Source organism: Pavona decussata, unplaced genomic scaffold, assembly GCF_977016875.1.
Source record: "Pavona decussata unplaced genomic scaffold, jaPavDecu1.1 SCAFFOLD_125, whole genome shotgun sequence".
NCBI classification, from domain to species: Eukaryota; Metazoa; Cnidaria; class Anthozoa; order Scleractinia; family Agariciidae; genus Pavona; species Pavona decussata.
In genome coordinates, this window is record NW_028145539.1 from 681,157 (window position 1) to 705,000 (window position 23,844).

General features: G+C 40.5%; 2 protein-coding genes across 10 annotated transcripts in view; one reads left to right on the forward strand and one right to left on the reverse strand.

The window, feature by feature from the left end:
• LOC146469277 (uncharacterized) overlaps positions 1-592 on the forward strand; it is a 32,309-nt gene extending 31,717 nt beyond the window's left edge. For 2 of the 3 annotated variants that reach the window (XM_085123552.1, XM_085123551.1), the window contains exons 7-8: positions 190-299; positions 424-592. In XM_085123552.1, the coding sequence (XP_084979678.1) occupies positions 190-299; positions 424-502 (189 nt within the window). In that variant the 3' untranslated portion in view covers positions 503-592. The remainder of the gene's footprint in view (positions 1-189; positions 300-423) is intronic. The other variant, XM_085123553.1, reaches the window with a different exon arrangement.
• Positions 593-5,814: 5,222 nt separating this feature from the next.
• LOC146469279 (ubiquitin carboxyl-terminal hydrolase 15-like) overlaps positions 5,815-23,844 on the reverse strand; it is a 75,916-nt gene continuing 57,886 nt past the window's right edge. For 4 of the 7 annotated variants that reach the window (XM_085123529.1, XM_085123526.1, XM_085123525.1 and 1 more), the window contains 12 exons: positions 23,310-23,446; positions 22,823-22,902; positions 22,447-22,507; positions 21,721-21,757; positions 21,315-21,420; positions 16,773-16,842; positions 15,108-15,159; positions 13,522-13,565; positions 12,770-12,897; positions 11,951-12,120; positions 7,564-7,641; positions 5,815-6,584 (listed from right to left, as the gene is read on the reverse strand). In XM_085123529.1, the coding sequence (XP_084979655.1) occupies positions 5,984-6,584; positions 7,564-7,641; positions 11,951-12,120; positions 12,770-12,897; positions 13,522-13,565; positions 15,108-15,159; positions 16,773-16,842; positions 21,315-21,420; positions 21,721-21,757; positions 22,447-22,507; positions 22,823-22,902; positions 23,310-23,446 (1,564 nt within the window). In that variant the 3' untranslated portion in view covers positions 5,815-5,983. Of the gene's footprint in view, positions 6,585-7,563; positions 7,642-11,950; positions 12,121-12,769; positions 12,923-13,521; positions 13,566-15,107; positions 15,160-16,772; positions 16,843-21,314; positions 21,421-21,720; positions 21,758-22,446; positions 22,508-22,822; positions 22,903-23,309; positions 23,447-23,844 lie in introns of those variants that run through there. The other 3 variants (XM_085123527.1, XM_085123528.1, XM_085123532.1) reach the window with 3 other exon arrangements.

Below are 23,844 nucleotides of genomic sequence, written 5' to 3' on the forward strand. Positions count from 1 at the left end.
TTGGAATAGATAGATGGTTTGTAAAACTAAAACTGTTATAGCGGTTTTCATCTACCCAGCTCAGTAAATTAGGCATTGAGGTTCGACCTGACTAGGCGTGCAAGTGCTATATGAAGAGAAGCTGATTTAAAGCGCTATGGTAACTATATATTATGACCGGACATAATAACAGCTGAACATTTGATTTAGGATGAAAAGGACGGCTTGTTAAGATTCGCTGAAGATGCTCTTGACTCTGGAGTTCAACACAGGAAATGTCAACTTAATAAAAAGCCGAATTCCACACTGGAAAGGATGGGGTGAGTGGGTTTACACATCATACCAAGTTACTTTTAGTTTTGCGTCTATTGCACTGAATATTTACATGTAGAATGATATTTTCTAAAATACTAGAATTGTAACGATATTTTCTTTGTTTTGCAGTGATCAGGAAGCAGAAACGAACTCCAAGCTGTTTGTAAACAATACAGCCGTTAATAACCAAGAAAAGATAATTGTTTAAATGTGATCTTTGGCAAAATTCTTTTCTAAATGTTAACAGCTTTTGAATGAATGAATCGTGGATAAAATAAAAGCCTTGCTTTAAATGCTATTATGTATCATGCTGACTATACATCGCGCAGAATGCCTATTGTTCTTGGGACATTTACTTACTGCACGGCAAAAATTATAGATCTGTAATATTAGCGGTGAAGCGTAAACTGAATGACTGTCATTGGTCCAAATTTACGCACGCACCGCTCCGCAGGGAATACCGTTTAGTTCATCAACTTGTCGGAGCGGAGCTAAAAGACAAAGGCCTGATGAACTTATGCTCTTTCTATTGTTTTCTAATATCGCACCTTCGCACTGTGTATTTTGACTTTCATTAGTCTAACAGATGGAGGGGTTTTTCAAGACCGATTGATCAGCTTCACACTATTTTTTGCATAGGGCAACTCTTACCTTCCGCTAAGCCACGGCAAAAAAAAGAAAAAATCATTCGAACCTACGATAACTTGAACGCCGCCTGGTCGTGCGAAAATCTTAAGTTACTTATTATTGAAAAAAGTTAGCGCGCGCGTACACTCGTATACCATTCTCTTTGTTGTGAAAAAAAGAGAAGCCGCTTTAACTAGAACATTCTGCTAAGAAACGTTAAAAGCTACAAGCTATTGATGGTACCAGTGTTACAGAACAACGCACTTCCAACACGCTCCCGAGCAGATTGCGCTAATCGGGTAGCCGAGAGACAGAATCGGCTCGATTGTGGAATTGCAAACACTTTGCTGGGTTGTCCACAAACTTCTTTCATCTCCAAACTGCCTCGCTGTTTAGTTCGAAGTGAAATATAGGGCTGTTTTCGTTTACAAAAGGAGGTACAATATTGATTAACAGCGGGTGGATCGGGTTTTCGAAGTAGCTCTGAAAAGAGCTCCCCATCGCTTACGTTTTCGTTTTCCTGGTTCTTTGCTTGACGGGTTTTCGAATGAACCAGCTGTGCCAACATGAACACTTTTAAAATTCGCGTTAGTTGGAATATTTTACAGTCAACTGGTTTTCTTGAATAGGCTATTGTTAGTTTTGACATCTATTGTTATGCAGACCTGTGCTTATAACAATAGCTCTTCAACCCAAGACGCGCCATTTTCAAACGGAACTCCAACAGCTAGTTTTCAAACTCAAAAGGCGAATGGTTCCTGTTGACCTATTTTCAAAGTTGAAACGGGTTTTGTTTCAGAAAAGACCCATCTTTCATTTGCCGTGCGTGAAAATTTGAAAGGCCGTTTGGATTGTCAGAAAATCGCTTCTGAAAACGGCCCCCATACAAAAAATGGCCTATTTTTGTCCATTTTTAAACGCAAAAAGCGAATCCTTACAACTTCTATATCCACTTACTTTTCGGCTTTAATTGAAGATACAACCTTCGTCTTCAAAAAGCCGCGCGTGAAAGTCAAAGTTCTAACTCCAGGAAATCCGAAAAGTAAGTTTTATCAACCCTAGTGGGCTAATTTGGGCCCTTTCTTCTCTTATTCAGGCCATTTCACGGCACGCACGCATTCAAATTTGCCGCTTCACCGGTTATGAATAATTAATGATGTCCAGGCATTCTGCGCGATGTTTACTAAGATCGATAGCTTTATGCATCAGTCAATTGAAATCCCGGCCCCCCGATCCCCGGGACAAAGCCGGGATTTAACGTTCATTTAACAACGCGTTGGCTCGGGAACCTGGAGGAACCTGGCGTGCGTTTCTCAAAACTCCCGAGAACTTCTCGGGCCCGAAAACATTTCGGGGCGCTTCTCGGGTGTTTTTCTCGGGTCCCGAAAAGTGTTTCTCAAAAAACCCGAAATTGTCCCGAGTTGCCTCCCGATATTTTCGGGTTAGTTTTCGGGGCGGCCATCTTTATTGATGATTCTAGAATGCCTGTTATCTACATCAGAAACAAGCGCTGTGATGCTAAGATGCATATAATGTTTTACTTCCAAAGGATAAGTATTCTTTTACTCATTTTACAAAAAGTTTTCAATCAAAAGACATCGACAAATGCCGAAATCTCTGCATTTGCAGCTCAACAACGGGAGCTCAACATTTATGTGGGTTGTTTTCTTGCATAACATGATATATAACTCACCTACTTTTTTCAGCCAGCCTGCCTGACATCAGGGCATTCAGCGGTCGTCGACACGGCTTCGAAAATTATCAAATTACCTTCGGATGACTATTAAGTAGCTAATAAGTCGAGTGAAGAGAGGATCACAGTAAAGAGGTACGGCGGCGTGGTGCTCAGTTCTCCACTTAAGGCAATCTTTCCAGTTGTCAAGGAACCACCAGTACTCAATCTCTGCTCGAAGGCCAGTTTCTACTTTCATAGATAGTCGAGAGGATCCAGAGAGACTGGATATAGCCTTGAAAACCTCACGAACATATAATTTACACACTGGAATGGCAAGACTGAAGGAAACAGCTTTTCCCAAAAAACGCTGAAGTGTCTTAGGGTAACAAAAGGAGAAGAAAGGATTCTTTCTCTCAAAGACGCAAAATTGACCCTCTTATCGGAAGGGATAAGAAAGGCCTGATGTACAGAATTGCATATGAAGCCCAAAAAACGAACCAAAGTAGATGGAGTCGACTGCGGTTTATCAACACGGGTAAAGTAGCCCGCCTCGATAACCTTACGACGCCTGAAACTGCAAGACCCAGCTTATGATAAATGAAGGTGCTGGCCTTCTACCCGAACGGAAGAGTACGAAAAGTAAAATAGAAGCTTTGCCACTCAAAACCAAAATATGTTTGAGATGAAAGATGAAACAGCACATGTTGATAGCCATTCTTATCATCAAAGGCGGTTTGGAAGTGGTGAGGAAGGACATATCTGGGCAAATCATAGAGATGGTCGAGTTTGAAAGGAAAGCCACTTATCCATAAATTCAGAAATCGCTCGTCGTGACATAATCGGGGTTTCGTGGGCTCAACTGTAAGCGGTAAAACCAAATGCGGGGTAACTACGCTTTCCACAGGTCCCAAAATGTTATAACACCCGTGGTTACCCACTGTATAACAGTGTCGCAAATAAACTCGTAGAACTTGACACAGCTAGGAGAATTCTTAATGTTTACTGAAGGAGGAAAACTTGAGTCATAAAACTGTCGTTTAAAATTTTCTTTGAAAGGTTTGAAGAAATGGTCGATACGAACTCCATCTCTAATAATTCCAAACGGTCACTTCAGAACACGGTGAATTTCTGAGAAGATTCTTCCACATAGGGGAGTTTTGAATGAATATTTCCAGCTCTGAAGTAAGCTGGGTCGTAGAAGCGGAAATGAGCGAGATTTCTAGCCAGACCCGGATTAGAGACCACCAGATCTGGAGGAGGCAAGGGGCCAACAAAAGGAGGGGCTCCCCGTGTGATGGACTGCAAAGGGATATCTCCAACGAATTTATGGTCTTGGGCAAAACGCAACCTTGTAGCGAAAGGAGCAGAATTGGCCTAAAACACAAAAAGAAACCAAGATAAATTGGACCAAATGCCCAATAAAAAGAAAAATTAACCTACAAGGGATCCCTACCCTCTGTTGACCCCAGGCTCCGAACCAGGGGCCCGTTTCTCGAAAGACCCGGTAACTTATCGGGCCCGATAAGTATATTTTTAAATGTTTTTTCGCCGATTACACAGTGATTATAGACATGGTACTTAGTCAATGTCAGTCATACAGTTACAAGATTTTAAAATTTAGTATTCAAAGCTAGCAAAATAAGACTTCTGCGAAGAAACATTTATCACCAAAATCACTTATCGGGCCCGGTAAGTTACCGGGACTTTCGAGAAACAGGCCCCAGGTCCGGAATTGAGACACTGAGGAGGCTCCCCAAGGTCAACAAAGAGATGGGATAAGGCCCATCCCAAAAAAAGGAAACAAAACTAAACAACAACAAAAACGGAAAATTGATAACGCATCTTCAACTGACTGAAGAGTAAATTGGCGAAACACGAAAGAAATCACTGGCGTCCATGTCCGCGGGTGCCACGGCGCTCAGACTTACAATTACGCGCAATATGGCCCCAGCCACGGCAATTGTAGCATTGGACAGAATACGGAGATGACCGACGCATAGGGCGTCTGATGGGATATGCTGAGGGAGAAGCCTTGGGCATTCCTTTTAATTGAAGCCGCCTCTTTGGCCATTATAGCTCTCAAAGTGTCTTCCGCAAGTCCAAGCATAAGGCGTTGAAGCTGCACAGAATCGAGGGAAGTTTGTCGGGCCTTCACCTCGTCAAGGACTATCGCATATTCCTCAGCCTTTCGTGGGCTTGAGTTCTGGACAAACACACCAAGGTTTCGAGGAGCTCCATATCTTCAAAGCGGTCAAAGAGCTCTGTTGGTCTGTTCAAATGCCTTCTAAGGGTGGAAAGGGCATTAGCGCAAGACCGAACAGCTTTCACTTGTTCAGTTTTATTTTGTCCTCCAACTTCTTTAAGAAATGGGATAATAAGAATTATTAAAAACTGCATCATTGTATAATGCAATTCGAGGGATTTGATTGGCTTAGCGGCCATGGTATATGAGCAATTATACCATGGCCGAGAAATGGCGACCATTAAATTGCCTTCTGGTCGTTCTTGCACAGCGAAATCAGTAAGATCTAGCAATATTTCTCGGTTGTTTTTAATAAAACAATTATTCCACTTGCGCTTGTTGGATATGAGATGATTATAGCCAACTCGGCGCTACGCGCCTCGTTGGCTATCTATCATCTCATATCCAACGCGCGCTCGTGGAATAATTGTTAAATAGACCCTAACTCAGTGACAACATAAACCCGACTATTGCCATAGGCTCTCCAGGCCAAACTCAAGAAAACATTACACAACTGGCTCTCCAGGCCAAACTGATGAAAACATTGCATAACCGGATCTCCAGGCAAAACTAAAAAAAAATATTTGTATATCTAGCTCCCCAGGCCAAAAAACATTGCAAATATGGCTATCCAGCCGGTTGAGGCTCAATATGAAACTTTCACGTCACCCGCACCGAACTCCGTTGAACTTGTCGAAAAGGCAATAAAACTGAGATATTTAAAGTGAGGGTCGCCATTCATAACACCTCCAGCGCGCAGGCCCTTACACGAATGAATTCAAAGTAGTTTATTCTTCTCCGTGCCACGGGATAGTTATGTATGCAGTGAGAATAGACTGCTGCATTATTAGAGATATGAGATAGCTCGAAGAAGTGAAAGGGGGTCGCTAAATTCAGTTTTATTCCACTTCCTTAAAAATCCCTAGAGCTCCATGAATTTAGTAATTGAAAGACCTTTGACCATTTAAACTACAGATGAACTAAGATAATCCAATGGGAAATTTTATTTACAAGTAGAATCTCGATACAATAAAAATAAATATTCATTAACTATTACAATTTTATGTTAAAATAATATACCACTGATAATATTGAAAACTGCTTTGTCAAATTTTAAAAAAATAAGTTCCTGGGGTTGCAATCCTTCATCTGTCACTGTCAGAGGAACTGCTAAGCAAGCTACGAATTCGTCCAATACCACGACGAAAGTGGCCCGAAGCTCTCCGAAGATTACGCGACAATTTTCGAGTAATTGTTCTCACTGACGCTCTCTTTCCCAGTCCATTTGTTGGGAAGCTACAGCCAATACAAGGAGAATGGGGGTAGGGACTTCCTCTTAATGAGATGTTAGAATTCAGCGAAACTGAACTGAAAGAAGCTTCATTGAGCTGTTTAGAAATTCGATCATCAAGCTTTGCAAGGAATTCTGATGTATCGGCGCAGGTGTCTACTTCAAAAGTCTCCGCTAGCTTGAATGCATTCAAGCCGTCCATGTCCTCCTGATAGGGGTTTCCTCCTCGGTGAATCAAAAGTTTGAGACAGTTAACACGGTTCCACATGGCGGCCACGTGAATGGGTGTCAGGCCGCCATCAGATGGGATATCAGGATTACCACCGTAGTCTAGTAGGAGGCGAGTGAAGTGGAGATTGAGAGGAGAATCGAGTCCCACAGCTATGTGAAGAGCACTAAGTCCGCTGACCAGGAGATTAGGGTCTGCACCGCGTTTTAACAATGTCACGGCGCCCCTGGCACAAAGGAAATCAAGTCACTCATTGAAGTGTAACCGACATTAATGACAGCTACTTATTCCAACACAGTATTACACAATGCGCTATGTTACACATCGAAACCCGGTTTTCTTTCTACCAATTCAATGAAATCCTCCAAAATGTAATAATTAAGAACAAACCTGTGTTCTCGAACCCTCCCTAATAAAATAATGTATTTAAACCTTGCGTTAACACTCCTCAAACACAGGCGTTTGTCAGTGTGTATTAAGTCTTGAGTTTACTGGGGTTCTTTGGTGAATTCTTCTGAAATTTTAACAGTGGACAGAACCTCACCTGGAAAATCTTTCAATAACTAGAAAAGGTAGGTTACAAAGGCAAATTCTTTGCTTTTTGCAATTTTGTTTTGTCTTATAAATTGGCGTCAAAATGAGCCCTAACTAGAGCAAATTATATGAAAACTCGGTAGCTTTTAGGAAATTTCACCGAAGGTAAGGCGAGAAAATGCAGCCGAAAGTCACTTGTACATATTGCGTTAGTTTCTAATTTTTAATCATTGTAAATATAATAGGAGATGGTTGTAAATTTGTTAATATTATTATTATTATTATTATTATTATTATTAAAGTTTGCATTCGCCAAGATCGCTATTTGGTCATCCGCAAACTTAAGAGCACGAGGGTGGGCAGTGTGTATGTGCGAATAAATTGGATGAAATTTACAACCTCGGTTATCTTTGAAGACACCAATAGCAAATATTTCAGTTTATAGAACTATTACAGATAGGGCTCTCTTCTGTTTCTAGTCTAGGGCTTCAATTTGAGCTGTATGGTTGACTTGTTCGCTGCTTTTCATGAGCTTGCGTCAGCTGACGCACCCTGTTACCCAAGCTCACATCATCAGTCCGCGCGCGAGCTTAAGGGCATTTGCAGTCAAAATATTCTGTGGACATAATTTATGCTGCTTAGTGTCATCTAATAATTACAGGTAAACTAACCTGATATTTTCATTTTCTATAGCGCATTTAAGCCTCCTGGCTAGTGTTTCCGCCTCTTGAAGAATGCTCTTCTCAGTTCTGATAGGATATTAATGTTGAGTAAAACACAGTGTTAACAGTGAAAATAACGTTAACACCTACAGTAAAATGCGAGAGAGATAGCTACTAGAACCACGCTTGGCTTGGTATGTGAGTTACGGATACAAAACATTTGTGACTTTCCTCAAGCCCGTACATGCAGGCACACCTGCCCAATCGAGGAATATCCCCTTATTTTAACCACTTCGGCCAACGGCATCCACAATTTCTTTTTTAATAGCATTCAGTTATGTAAGTCTTAACCATACAAATTCCTCATCCTTTCTGGAATACTTGCATATATTTTAAGTGCATATGCAGCACACTGCTCACCAACAATGACAATAACAATGTTAACTGTTACACAGGGGAGCAAGGTATCCTCTTAAACTCAAACCGAAAAACAAAATCCGTTTCAATAGAACTGACATTCCAAGTGGAGCTGGGACCCAAAAACTATAATTTAAACATTATGTACATTGTAGGTCAATATTTAGGACAGGATCAGGTATTTATCGAGTTACGATAGTTTTCTTCATGCTCAAAGTGATATTTGCATCGAGTTTTGTTCACTGGATTACAACTGATCGACCGCTGCATAATCAATACACGCACCGGCGAGCATGAATTTGTGGCGTCACACCAAATACAAAAAAAGTAGTCCACTTCCGCAGGTGCACAGAGACGATTTAAACGGCAAAATACTCTGTCTTTACGGCTGGTATTCTTTACAAATCTGTTTATAATGTGCCGTCTATTAAAGAGTAATTTTCTCGTGCTCTGTCGATTTGTTTTTCCAGCTGTTGGTTGCCATAAGTTCGCCTCTTTTCTCGTGCTCTCTCTTGCCCTTTCTCCCGCTGCTCTTCCGTATAATTTCGTCTCTTTCCTCGTGCTCTATCTTGCTGTTTCTCCCGTTGCTCGTATAAACTAAATTCGATTTTGAGACGGCAATACGACTTTATATTGACGGCTAGTTGGGAGAAAATATATTCAAAATCGAATTTAGTTTTTTATCGCGATACTGACATTTTGTTGGAGAGAGTAAACGGATAAAGTACAAATCGTGCGCTGATTAAAAGAGAAATCCTTACTTCAGTTAAACTGTAGCCGTGCGCGAAATTTTTCTCGAGGCGGGTTATTTGAATTTTTGGCTTTAATTTTTATGTCAAAACAAAGAAAATGCAAAAAGTTAGAGTCCATAAAGCACCTACCATTGAGTAGGTTTGAACATTTTACCAGCAAATTTTATTGAAAATTTGTTACCCCCGAGACAAAAACAACAACGTGAAAACAGTGATGAATAAACCTCACAACCAGAAGCAAGAATAAAAAGAGCAACCATACTAGTGCCAAAAAACGAAAACAGAGCGTTGTTATCCTAGCTTAGATGCCGTAGAGATTTAGAAATTTGAAAGAGACCACGCGGTGAAGAATACTGTAAAAATTACCGAGTCTGCCGTTCGGCGCTACGACAAGAAGATCAAATTAACAGACCTGATCCATGAAAGAGAACGCAGCAGAGCTCTTGGAGCAATTTTTTCTAAAGATAAGAGACATCAGAAAAGAAACAGATCCTTTTGCCATAATTTATTGGAATTTAAGCTCATTGTTATTTATCGTGGCCGCTTTCACACTCAAGAAAGTCTATTAAGTAAATTTCTCTTCATCGAATTTTCGCTTACCTTCAAGAAAAAAAGTTGTATCCGCTGTATCATGGTACATGTTCACCACAAAAAAAATATTATAAGTGGTCCTTGAACAGAGTCAGAAGCTTTGTAAACTCAAATGAAAAGAAATAAACAACACCATCCAACGTCGCATGTTCATTCACAGAAGTAAAATTTTGATATGTGCGCGCCGAACCCATTTAAGTGCCGTGCTTCCATGCTTACGTGACAGTCTTTGAGCCAATCGGAAACCGTCATTTTGAGACGGCAATACGACTTTATATTGACGTCGTCTCAGCGTAATGGGAAGATCCCCAGGATCGCGATAATCACTGATATTTCGCCTGTTTGCTCGTGTTCTCAGTCGCTCTTTTTCAAGCGGAACTTCGCTTATTCGTCGCCTGCTTTCTCTTATTTGAATTATTTTGCCACACAAAGAAATTATAAAAATGCCACAATAAAATAGTTTAAATTAAGTTACACCGAAAAAGGTGGCGAGGAGACCGAAAAGAAACTAGAAAACTTATGCGTGATTCGGCCTCCCCGATTAAACTAAGTTGACCACAAATAATTAATTAAGCGTAAGGACGTTAAATAGATAGAAGTAACAAGCTAGAAAATCACGTGTTGTTCATAGTTTTAAATTATTGAATTCTTTCTCTTTTGGTCTTCTTTCCACGTTTGTCAACATATTCACCGAATACATAATTTGACTTTGTATTTTGCTGTCTTCAAAATTTTTTCTGTTTTGATTTTTCTAAAACGCAGTTGGCCGTGTAACTTTCCGCCAAACAAACGCGGGCGGCAGCACAGGCTTCACACTGCCTGGAGTGTGCCATTCGTGATTGCCCTCTGGTGCTGCGTACTTAGTACGAACAGTGACGTCATAACCAAAACCAAAATTTCTCGCATCGATGGGCTACCATATTTTCTTACCCATGGTGCTCCAACTCCGCGCGCTCGCTGAGCTCCGCTTTGAAGGTACTATGAAGACCAGCCTATAAAGTTTTCGAAGAGTGTTCTTGGAAACTAATTGATGAAATCTTATGAGAATATTACAGCTATTTTCAATGTTACGTGCCATCTTTCGACATGCCATACGTTGGCCAGGCCTAAATCTTAAAGGTAAGCACAACTGATTTATTTACGGTTGAACTCGACTTTCGGCAATAAAGATGGGTTTATTTATCTGCAGTTTGACGCGGGGGAATATCAGGAATCCGAGATAAATAATAAATTGACGGTTCTGAGATTTAACGCCTTGCGAACAAAACGGCCGAATTTTACCAGCAGTTACGGAACAGTTCTGATCGAAAGCGGTCTAATAGTTTGAATTTTCCAGCCATTTTAGGTCAGTTGTTGTAGTTTATTTGTCTTTTGCCAATAAGTGGAACATTTTCCGACTTTATAGTTAAATAGTCTTTCAGTTGTTCATCTAGCAGGTCGAAAGATAATCCTCGTTCTCTGCTATGTACGTAACACTGGAGAGGGCTATAAACTAATTATTTATGTTTTTACAATTTTTAACGGGAAAAGAAATCGCCTAACACCATTGCCTGATGCTTTGTCTCATTAACTATCATTCCATTTTCACGGTACCAGATAAACTCAGATATGTTCAGCCTGCACGTGGTGTACTAAAAGACTTTCGAGAGCAGCTGGATCAACATCAGAATCGAGGTGGAATCATGTCCACTGGATTTGTGTGTATTAATGTCTAAGAGTAATGTTTCGATTTGCACTCTGTTAACGTGTTGAAAACTAAAAAGCATTGCATACCCCGACTTCTACTGTTCTGGTGAAAACCCTTTATGCTGGGATGATCAGCGAAGTTCTCTCTATAGCCATGTTCACATATGTCAGAGACACCATAAGCTTATACACGAAGTGATTTTATTCGCTCTCCGTTTCTTATCAGTTATAACAAGTTCATTTTCTTTTAGTGCAATGTCATTGGCCTGCCTTGTTGTTGTTGTTTTTTTGGAGTGAAGAAAAGGCCTGTATGTGTCCCAAAACTCACGTGGGTTCTCCGCTTCTGTTTTTCTCAGAGAGTATTCTTTAACAGCTTTGTGCCAAAGTGAGGTACATGCTTCAGTTGTATTCAGGGAACTGATTTGCGTCGGTACGTTCGCGAATGAATTTCTTCCAGAGTTAATTGCGATGACGAATAGATCTGCGCCACTGTTCAGTCTAATCATGTGAGTACAATGACTCAAACACACAAAATTTGTCATTAATGTCATCAAATACATCCAATATGTGAATAGGTCTGTTAACGTGGGTTTACGGCGGCTTAACGTGAACCTTGACTCAAGGTTAATTACAAATCACTAAAGATTCTTCCAGAAGATTTGACGTAGACTCTTTTTTACCACTAGCTTGAAATTAGCTTTCAAAAGCATTATTGAGGAGCGAGATAAAAACGCCGGTTAACTTTTAATCATGGATAAGCGTTAATCGACTTTCGAACAACCGGACCCGGGATTTTCAGTGAAACTTACGAATGCTGAATTTGAGAACTTCTAATTTTAAGAAATGAATCCCAAAAGCAAACAAACAGCTAATTTCATAAGATAACCTAACGAACACTAAAAGAAACCATACAGAAAACGTTCGGTCAAAGACTGAGGTAAAAATTTTACCTGTACCTGTGGTGAAGCTGGAGTTCAGAGATAGTCACTTGTACAGAGGTATCTTTTGGTCCCGTTTCAGATGACTGCGCCGTGGAAGAGTCTACCTTGTCACTCCAAACTGTCTCTATAACATCGTTGAAAGCATGTTCTTCGCAAGTGCAATACTTGGCGCTTTTTATCTGCGAGGTAGTTGAATTGTTATTTGATAGTAAATTGGTTTTGTCAAAACCATGCAACGTGTATCGAGCTCTTATACACGAATCACAGGATATTAAAAATTAACCATCTTATAGACAGTGCTTCGCCATAAACTAATTTCTTGACTAACTTGACTTGACTCCTAACTTGTAATAATGAGCGCACTCAACTACAATTCGAAGGCATATAAAGCTACTCTTGTGTTTTGTTACTTAGCAAACCTGAAAGACCGGTCTTTTCACCCATGCCACAGCCATGGAGATCTGAGGATCAATCCTCTACGTTTACTCACTAGCACCTCTAAAGTGTCCCGACATTTCTTATTACAGACAGATCACTGGAAGTCGATTCTCTCAGCTAAGTGGACACCACTGTATGAAGGACGCCTCTCTAAGGCGTACGACTAGAGCTATGACTGAGGGTGTTCGCCTCAGAGAGAATTCCCTGTATACACGTACCACAGTAACTGTTTGCGTGAAGGGCTGAGAATACGTATACGTTTCTCATGACCTTTTCATGCAGTGGCTCACAACCACTGGCGTTTGTAGTTAAACACATCTTGCACCTGTGTGCCTGTGTCATACGTTAACGCCACAAACTATTCGGTGGTAAGCTTTTGCAGCCTGGTACCTGTTTCTCCAGCAACTTGAAATATTCGCATCGTTTACAGCTACATTTGTTCACTGTCCTGTCCTCAAACGCGCGGCTCGTAACAGCACAGCTTTCATTGGATTTGGAATCTTTCGGCTCTTCACTTTCTGTACATTTGGGTCGTAAAGGAACCTGTTAATAAATTTTATTTCCTTTCGTGTATTATGGTATTCAGTGGAAGCCCGCCTTGTGACCATGTGACCGAATACTAGCTTGTGAAGAGAGCCTCCCGCTATCGCTCCCCACCACTACCGGCGTCCCTCACGAACACTCTTAGCGGTGGGGAGCTGTGGCAGGCGGCTCACAGCCTCGTGACCAGTCATTGGTGGTATTAACGGCCGGGTTCTGCGCTGACACATTCCACATTGTCCCGAAACATTAACACCCTCTCTTACTGACTAAAAATGCACTCTGTGTCACTTAAGTACCTCGAATTTTTAAAAGGACGTACCCCCATACCATTGAGTATTGCACAAGGCAACAATTTGTACTTCCCAGTTTAAATATAACTTTTTTTTGGAGGTGCAGTGATGTAGTGACTAGCGCTGCTTTCTTGACAAGAAACTTTGCTACCTATGACGTGATGGACTAGCTTCCCATCCAGGGCCGGAAGAGTAGCAATACTGTTAGTTGCCTAAAGCTATGGCAAATTTAAAAAATAACAAACAAAAAAATGGAAACTGGGTTAACCTCCGGCTGTATGGGACTGTTAGGTAGAAGCGCGACTTTACCTTTTTTTCTCTGGGGTCTTTTCGACTTTGTCTTTAATTTACTTCTGTAAAATAAAAGTACAAAAAAAGACATCAACTGGTGAATTTGAGTAGTAAGAGGAATCCTTATGTGAAGTGAGAGCTAACCAAAAGAGTGTAACTGGTTCCGGGAGAAACAGTTTTGTTTTCTAGAGAATCTTGATTGATTTGATCTCTGTGAAACCGGCTGTCTTCTGTCTGTATTCTTCACGAAATGTTCAGTTAAACACTTGTATGATTTTTCTATTGGCTTTATGGCTGTTTTTCACTGCTTTCAGGCTAAATTTCTCCGTTGAGAGACCGCATAAACACTTCTCCAGCAAGGCTTCATTTTAAAGAAAACCTGTCGACACAAACACCATGGGCCACTACTCGAGGCCATAGAAAGCACCAATGCGTAAGAAGTTGTGCCACCTTCCGTAACGACGTAATACAAGTGCCTTTCAAACACCTCCGTAGAAGATAATCAAATTGCATTTAGCATTTACCACAAGAAATAACAAATGAGCGCGTGATTCAAATACAAAGAAATAACCAGATATATAAGAAAGTCGAGTTATTTTATGCTGCTCCCGAAAAAACTGAGCTGTAAGTGTATTATAACAGCATGACTCTCGTTCAATATAGCAAGATTCTTACATGGCTCCGAGGATTCATATGATATGCGATATGTTTTCTTCGAAATTGAAGCTTAGTTCAGTTGTGACGCGTAACTCGTAACACTGAACCGAGCAGAGGCCTGGTTAGAAGTCTCTCTATGTTATACAATATGGCGAAACGTCGCAGGGATATGTTTTAAGTGGAAGTTTGCGTGAGGAAATGACTTCAAACGGGTTGGCAATGTTTCATCATATGTTTTTTTTTGGTGCACACATTCGTCAAGAGGACATTTTAAAAGGGGTGTATTTTGCAAGCTTGCCCGGGAGGGTTTATTATACGAAGTAACAGTCCATGCCTGAGATTTGGGGGACTAATTTCGTCCGACAAACGAAAACGTTAGCCTAATCTTGCCTTCAGTGTTCTTTGACCAGTTGACCACCGGTTTCCTGACCCGGGTCAGTCAGGCAAAACGAATCAGGCATTGGTGTAAGATGGCCTCACTTTCAAGAAAGAGTGCTGTCATCACTGTACCATTCCTACATCCCTAAATGTTGTTTGTTTCGTTATCCTTGAAAAGCGTCTCACGGGGAGAGGATAATTAAGCTGTTTTCATTGTAATTATATTTATCATAATAAGCATCACCATCACCATCCTTACTCTATCACGATCATTATCATCATCATAAGATCGAGTAACACCACAACGGGCCTTAAAGAAAATTTGCCGACCTTGACTCCTTTCCAGTCAGCTCGAATTATCAGTGCTGTCGAGGCCAGCTGCCAGGAAACTCCGGCCCACACCGAGTTAATTTGTAACCAAGATTGAACTCCATGTTCAAGCTTTCAATTTAATCGATTTTTAAGAAGAATTTATACGCTCGCTTTGTTGTTCATAAGGAGGGAAATTTTCTTCCGCGTTAATAGTTGTTTTGGTTTTGTTCAGGTTCATAAAAGTCTATTAAATTTACCTTTTAAGTTTCCGCAAAGAGAGGCGGCCATTTATGGAGCAACTTCTACAATCTAAATAAAGAAAATAATTGAAGTAAAAATATAGAAAGGTTGCCGGACACTTTCTGCCTCTTTTAAGGAAGGTGCCTCCTAATACAGAGGCATTTTGCCCAGTTTGACTATGGAGGAGAGGGGGGGGGGGGGGGGTCCAAAAAGAAAATAGGGTGTAATCACGCTTTTTTCAGAGATAATTAAGCAACAATAATTCTAAAATGCTCAAAACTACATAACAATGTATGGCACTTCTTTCCAAAATGGAGCTTAAATATGTCTTAAAAATGCGTGGTTTCCCCTAAGTTTCTACCGTCTATGAGCAGTTGAAAGGCTTACTAAACAAACGCCATAAAGCAGGCGTTCTTTTATGGAGGATATGCTATAACGGGGATGTACATTTTATCTATGACAAGATTCTGTTCTCAGTATAAAGTTCAGAACAGACTTACACGAGGAGGAGACACCAGGATCAATGTCACATATGACTGCTGGTCATTTTACGTCCACATGAAGTTGTATAAACATAATTTACAGCTTTCGTTAAACCTTTAGGAGGACTAAGAACAACTATTTAAAATAGCAAATCTGTTAAATATTTGCACTTTTTCTAGTATAGTTAAATTTCTCCATTTTCATAGGCATTTGCATTTTAAATTTCGTCAAATTTTTGTTTAATAAAACCGTTTAATTGTACACTACAGAACTTGTACTTTTGGCGAAAGAACCTGTATCCAATTATTGAATGAATGACCGAAATTAAATTTAACCAAAACAAACAAAAAGGTCCAGGTTAAAGAGTCAATGGCTTTTCCGAACGTGAGGGCCATCAGTTAGTTTGTCAGGAAGTTTTGTTTTGTGGAACTTAACTTATTTTTGTCATACTACACACAATGCAACATTTCCGTTGCTAACGGCTCTGCCTTAAGGCTTAAACTTGTATTTTTACCGCAGGATATTTGCGGTGAAAAAAATTCCAGCACCCCAGCGTCTCTCCAGGCAACCAACCGTTGGACAAATAGCCTGAGGATTCTGGGTACGAGATTGGAAAAAATATAGCAGTGCCACTAGGAAAATCTGGGGCAACATTATTACGTCATATTACATCAGAAATACATGCAGAAATTGGAAGTGTCAAAAATAAATTTCGAAACTAAGATCGTTTTCTTTTCCTCGTTTCGTCAAAATGAAACGTATCACTTGAGCATGGAAATAACACGTATAACTTGTGCATTACCACCCCTTGGTAAGGTGGGGGAGCTTGCATTTTTTAGTGACCTAAAGAGCTACGCCGGCGGGTATGCATTCTCCCAGCATGTAATGCAGGACAGGGTTTTGGGAACAGACAAGGAGCAGGTGAAGGGGCATTCGCAAAGATCAAGAAAACCAGAGATTATGTTAACTGTTCGCCCGTCCTACTTTCCCAATGAAATATGTTTCTCGAACGAAATTCATCAGTAACTGTTTTATATTTAAAAATGAAGCATATCGTATTATCTTACCCTTTAAGGGTGGAGTGTATTCAGGCAGCTAGATGCCACTGGATACTAATCACATTGTTATTTGTAAATTGACATTTGAAGTAAGCACTTGGAATCGCTACCACTTTACCTTTGACAAACTTCTACTCTTACCTTGTTGATCAGCAGGTTTAGCTGTGATTAGTTGTTGCGCCAGTTCTTCTTTAATCTTCTCAAACGTCTTCTAAAGAATACAGGAAATATCTCTTCTTAAAACTGTCCCTTTTTAGATTTAAAGGGTGTAACGTTAAACTTTAAATTTATTTGTCGCAAAACATCTTCAGATGAACGTTGCTCTGACAAGACTGAATACACATAACTGATTACCCTGTGACTTATATACATGGAATCACCTGAACATTCGCACGCACTACACTATTAAACTTCACTACACTATGCTTCATATTGTGCCATTACAATGACACTATAGATATCGCCACAAAGAGCATAGGACAACAAACAGATTCTGATACCGCAATGGGAGTCGAAACCATTAGGACGTTCCGCCCACCGATTGGATGTTCTAACCACTGAGTAACGCTGCAATCCTGTCTTTCGCTATAAACGAGCTACAGTCTAGATACGTTTAGGTGAGTATTTTGTTGTCTTTGTTTTTCCCTTTTATTTTTACAGGTCTACAAAAGGTGAAAAAAACTTCAGTAAATGAAGAGGCTCTGATTAGGAATGCAAAGCATGCTGTAAATAGACATTATATTTCCTTCTACATTTCCTTACTGTAATCTGCAAGACACAACTTCAAATAATCAAACAATGAGTGTTGCGGTGAATGTGAATTAGAATTCATTAATGTCCACACTACTTTTTTAGAATGTTTTAAAAACGAATGACTGAAACCCGAAATAGTCTGCTAATTTGCTATAAGTAGCAACTCGAAGTCGGTTGAAACGCGACGTAGAGCGATTTCATACACGCTGTGCAGAAAACTAATATGTAGTTTCTATAGGTTAAAATTAATCAAGATATAACAATGGAACAAGTGCGTCGAATAGTGTCCAGGGAAGCGCATAAGGGTATAGGGTCAGTCTCCGGTCGTGGGTGTATCGATGCGTCGGCCCGGCCGGCTCATCTCCACACCACACCGGCCGGCACACCTCCACAGTGTGGAGAATGGCATTCTCCACACTTCACCGCTTTGTAAAACAGCAATTGTTTTATATTTTAAAATGACTCTTACTGTCTTTCCTTAAAGAGTGGAGTGGATATACGGCAGTTAGATGCTCATCATCATCATCATCATCATCATCATCATCATCACCAGCCAACTGCACTGCAGTCGATCACGAGCTTTCTCCACGCCTTCCGGTCTTGTACCATCCTTCGAATCTCCTCTGACGTTGGTGGGTATGCCTGGCTGATTATGCTGGCAATGTACTGATGAAACATCAGCTTTGGGCGACCGGGCTTACGTTTGCCATGTTTGGGGTGGAAAAGGGCGTACCTGTTGACCAATTCATTCTCTGGTTTCCTGAGGATATGCCCTAAGAGGTGGGGCTGTCGTTGTTGTATCAGCTGGATGAGCAGATCTGGTTTCACTCTCTTGAGGACTTCTTCATTCGAGATGAAGTCCATTCTCTTGATACCCATGATTATAATCCATCAAATATTTTCGCTCGCGCGCGATTGGTCTAAATACCTCACGTGACCGAATATACCCCAGCTAAAACTGGGGAATATCTAATGATATTCCCCAAGTGATATTCCCCAATCTCAAAAACTTCAAGGCGCGTCTTGTTTACAATTAAAATTAATGTCAAGATGGGGGAACGGTTTGCTTTTGTGACAGAAAGAGAGATAAACCTGCTGGTCGATAAAGCAGTATCAGAAAACAAACATATGCTCTAAACGTTTTTGACGGTAAACTGTTCTTAAACGAAATGTTCAAATACTCAAGCTCGTTGCTACATGTTGCGAAAAATATTTGAAGGATAATAACCACAATAGCCTCCATTTGCCTTTAAAAATATGCTCCTCGAAGCTCACAGATTTCCTCGAGCTTCGCTCTCGGAAAACTGTTCGCTTCTCGGAACAGATAATGTCCGCGGACAAATATCTGAGCATATTTTTGCGCCAAATGGAGGCTATTGTTTATTTATTCTATAGCAGCTGGTGGTGAAGCTGTTGAGTTTGTCTTCAAGCGTTTTGGTGAATGTCCACCCTTCACGTCACGATCGATAGACGAGTCGCCTGAAACAGTTTAATTTTAAGCTCTATAGGGGTAATTTTGGATGGCCACAGCCTCTTTAACTTCCAGAATGCTGACCAGGCGAGGCTAAGGCGCCGTTTCACGTCGCTTTCGGTGAAAGTCATCTTTGACCCAAGGTAGGTGAAGTCGTTGGCCAATTTGATATCTTCATTGTTCAGGGTCAGATTTTTCTTGCAGCTCGTACTGGTCATGAACTCTGTTTTCTTTGTCTTGATGACTAGGCCAATCTTTTGGGTCTCAGCAGGTGTCCTATTTAGCTGGACTTGAGCCTCTTCGAGGGAATTCTCAAAAAGAGGGATATCGTCAGCAAATTCTAGGTCATTAATCACTTTCCTTGGGTATTCTACATCTTTTAGGCGCTGTAATAAAGTCATGTGTTCCTTTAGATTGCTTCATTATGAAGTCCATCATAATAATGAACAAAAACGGAGCCAAAACATCTCACTGAAGGACTCCAGAAGTGACCTCGAATTCTACGGATAGATGGCCGTCGACATATACCGCACTTTTGGAATTCATGTATAAGGTTTTTATCGCCTCTATTTATGGCTCCGGAATTCCATAATGTCTCAGGACCGTGAACATTGCATTGCGGCTAGTAGAGTCAAAAGCCTTCTTGAAGTCGTTGAAGGTAACAAACAGTGGTAATTGTTGATCATCCGCCCCGATCTTGTTGTGTATAGCTTCTTCCTGTACGGAAGCCTGCTTGATTATGCCTGAGGGTTGGATCAACGAAGGGTCTTATTCTGTTCAGCAACATTCTATTATAAACCTTGGCGGCGATGGACATTAGGGTTATGCCCCTATAGTTGGTCATTTCATAGAGGCTCCCTTTCTTGGGGAGTAGTAAAATGATATTCCTAATCCACTGCGATGGAGGGATTTTGAGGGTAAATACTGCATTGCATATTTGGTGAAGAGCTTAACTTCCACAACTGGTTCACGCCCGTGCTTTAGGGCCTCCGCTGTTATTTATGGGTCACATCCTGGAGCCTTTCCTGCTTTCATCTGTTCGATCGCTTTTGCCGTTTCAATCTTGGTGATATTGCCGGTGTCGATAGGAAGGTCAACCTCTGCGGGGGATGGGTAAATGCCGGCGTTTTCTGACTGGTTTTTCAGGAGTTTAGAAAAATATTGTTGTCATTCAGACAGTAGTTTCTGGGTGTTTGCGATCCTTGTACCATCTGATTTCTTGACCTTTGCCGCAGCATTTGGGGTTCTCTTCCCTTCAAACGACCTCGCGTTGGTCAGTCTCAGACGCCCGTTTGAGTTCTTCCAACTTCCCTTCCAAGTGGTTAATTTCACCCTGTTCATCCTGCTGTGTAAGATGCTACTGGATACTAATCATATTGTTATTTGGAATTTGAAATTTGAAGTAACCACTTGGAATTGCCACCATATTACCTTTGATGAACTGCTACTATTACCTTGTTGATACATACAACAGGCTACTGTATTGCTATGCCGGAGCTAAAACTCCTCTAGTCTGACAATATAGTAGTCCTGTCGCCAGAACTCGCCTAAACTCATCGTAAGGAGGACCCTGGTTGGGGTTTGATGGGTACTGGTTTCTCGGAAAACACCAATGAATTAATTGGAGGCAAGCAGCTCGACCGAGATTCCAAAGCTGCGCTGTCTGAAATAATAGCGCACGTGTTTTGGCGTTTAGTGACTGCTTTAACGATGACTAAATTTTGTGTTTTGTAGAATTTTCTTCTTGAACGGGATACTTCGGTATTTTTCTCGGTCTCCAGCCACGAGCGTTTCAATGTCCCTGCGATTTCTCCACCTCCCGCTGGGCGCGCGAGGTAGGCTGCTTGTCCGTGACGTCATTACATTTTATTTGTACTCTATTAAAAACTGAAAAATATGTCTGAACAACACTAACCACGTGTCTTCTTTTCTTGAAATGATCAGTCAAGTCTTCTTTTTAAAGGGATTACGGCAAGCGTTCTGAAATTTTCCATGAAATCTTGTACAGTCTGCCATCTTTGTTACTTTCTGTTTATTTACAGCGATTGCGGCTAGTTTATGGCACCAACATTTCTGTGACATTCTGATTGGTCAATTTTATAATGGCACGATAAAATAAAACTCTTGTTTGTTTGTTTGTTTGTTTGTTTGTTTCACAAAGCGGTGAAGTGTGGAGAATGCCAATCAATAAAGCCTTTTATTATTTTTGTTGTTGTTGACACTGTTGGCTGCAGCAAGAGTCGAGTTTCGAAATAAAGAAGATGGAAGATGATAAATGCCATTACATGTCATTTGTTAACAGTGTTTGGTTTATCACCAGCAAGGGCCTGCAAAAACTCCTGTTTACGTTTCCGTCTTTACACAAACCTTGTCAGACACAAGAAAAAAAACCTAGAAGGAAACACTGTTGGGATTTGCTTTGGAATAAAAGAGTAGAAAAGCATTGCAGTGCCTCCCACCTTATCGCTGGCGGAAGATTGTACCAGGTTTCGTGGTAGATCTTTTTCATTTGTGGTGGCGTTTTCTGATTCTTCCGTTAATGAAGTGCATTTGTCCTCTGAAGTTCTGGAAAAAAACAGATACTTCATTTGCTGTAGTACAGGGAAAAGAGTCACTCATAATCACACATACTCACACGCTTTCACGACTGGTGTTTTTTTAGAGTAAGCGGTTATTATTGTTTGAAAAACTTAAATCTGACAAGAAAAATTAGCCAACTGCGTTATTAAACTTTACGCTGAAGAAAAGAATGTTTTCGTTACGCGCGCTCTGAAGGGTGGTAATAAGGTGTTAATCAGCTGGACTCGTTTTGGTGTGTATTTGCACTCGAAGTACTGTGATAAAATAGAAAAATGCTTTAATTACCTTTGAGTTTCACCCAGAGAGGGGCTGAGCGGTGACACTGCAATACAACAACACGACGGGACTTTGAATAAATAAATAAATAAATAAATAAATAAATAAATAAATAAATAAATAAATAAATAAATAAATAAATAAAAATAATAATTTTAGTTTATTGACTGATTTCGGGCCAGTTCTTATCGGAGCCTGGTCAACCGGCCAGAGCCTGTGACCTAGATGTCGCCACACTGGATTTTTGAGTCCAAATGGCGCCATTTTCAACGAAATTTAATCTTCTCTTTCTCGGAAACCAATTTTAAATAACTCTTTTGTATAGTTTCAATTTATAAACCGAAAATGATCGTAGTTTGTGCCTTACACAGCCAATTGCACCACCTCACAGTCGTTTGGTTTGTTTGTTTTTGTATTTTTGTTCTCCATAAAAACATCATTCTTTTCGGGCTTGATGTCTATGACTGTAACCAACTCAGCGCGTTTTTTATGATTTTATCAACAGAGGGTTCTCATGGAGTTATTGGTAGTGAAATCCCAAGTTTCCACATTTTCCTAAATTTAACAAAAGAGAAGAGTGTACTTTGGTAGTAGAAATACAATTCATTCAAAACTAATTACGTGCCAGCTCTTAGGCATTTTCCATTTTGTTTCGTTTTCTTTTGTTCGTTTGTTTTTTGTTGTTGTTGTTTTCTTTTTTGTGCATGTTTTTTTTCTCAGTGAATTAAGACCAACCTGATCTTCTACGATAGAACAGTATATATGCATGAGTATGGCAAAAGGTGCTCGGCTTCTCCTAGGAGGAAAACAGAAAATCCAGATGCTGAAATACAAGTACCTTTATATGGTCCAAAATCTGTATTCATGGGCAGTACACAAGTAAGGTGAAACAATGGTGACTATCCGATCCCAATCCACGGAAAACAGGTAACGAGCAAACGACAGAGAAACACTCTACTGAGTTATAAAACTAAAAAGTAAAATATCATTTGGCAAAATTAATTTTAACTAATGGATAGATTGTAGTTAACTTTTCATTTCATTTCTGTTGTGTTCGTTTACAATAAGGATTACTTTGCTGTTCGTACGTAATACGTTGTCCGTTTGTTACCTTGGTAACTTGTTCGTCGTGATATCGGTACCAGACGCCATTTGTCTTGGTGTATGCTATGTAATGTCCAATGAGGTAACCTGAAATGAATCAAGAATCGTTAGCATGCCGATTAGTTAGTGTTGTGCATATTGCCTGAGTGTGGCTTTTCAAGTGGATCAGTTTTTCGTCCTTTTTGTATTAGTTAATCAAGCAATTCTTTGTTATCGCTGGCATTTACTTTTCGTCCTCTTAACACTGTTAATAAACAATTATTCCACGAGTGGTTGTTGGATATGAGGTGATAGATAGATATATAAAAAAACAAAAAACAAGAAATGTTGCTAGTTGTAGCTGTTTTTTTTTTTGAAGGGACGGCCAGAAGACGATTTAATAGCCTCTCTTTTTCGGCCATGGAAAATTGACTCATCTACCACGGCCGTTAAGCCAGTTAACTTTGGAATTGCAATGAACCAGTTATAATAAAAAGCGTTTAAAAAATACTTACTGCCCTGATGGCAGACACAGCCAATCAGATCGTACACCCGATGTTCGCCTTGATCAGGCTGAGTGTATTCACGCATGTCAAGTTCTTCCAAAGGAAATTCCACCGGTGCAGTAATTTTGACGCCATTTTCACTGTACCTGTTATCAGATAAATGCACTACTTTAATAATCCAGTGTCATTACCGCACACACATTGTAACAGTTCCTTAAAGGTCGACACACACGAAGGGACTAGTCCCTGCGACTAGTCCACGTGACTAGTCCCGGGGACTAAGTCCCTTCGTGTGAACTACCCATCTAGTCGCAAGGGACCAGAATTTGTTTGAGCTGCGGATGAAAGACTTCAAAGTCATGAAAAACCATCAGACAGCCAGATACGCAAATTTACCAGAAGGGCCCCGAAAAAATTTAAGCCGAACAGGACTCAACCCGATAACCTATGTGGTACCGGTGCAGTACTCTTGCAACTAAGCTGGGAGGCAGTCATTTTTCGAGTTCGTAATATACCCATCAAAGATGATTGGATATATGAAACT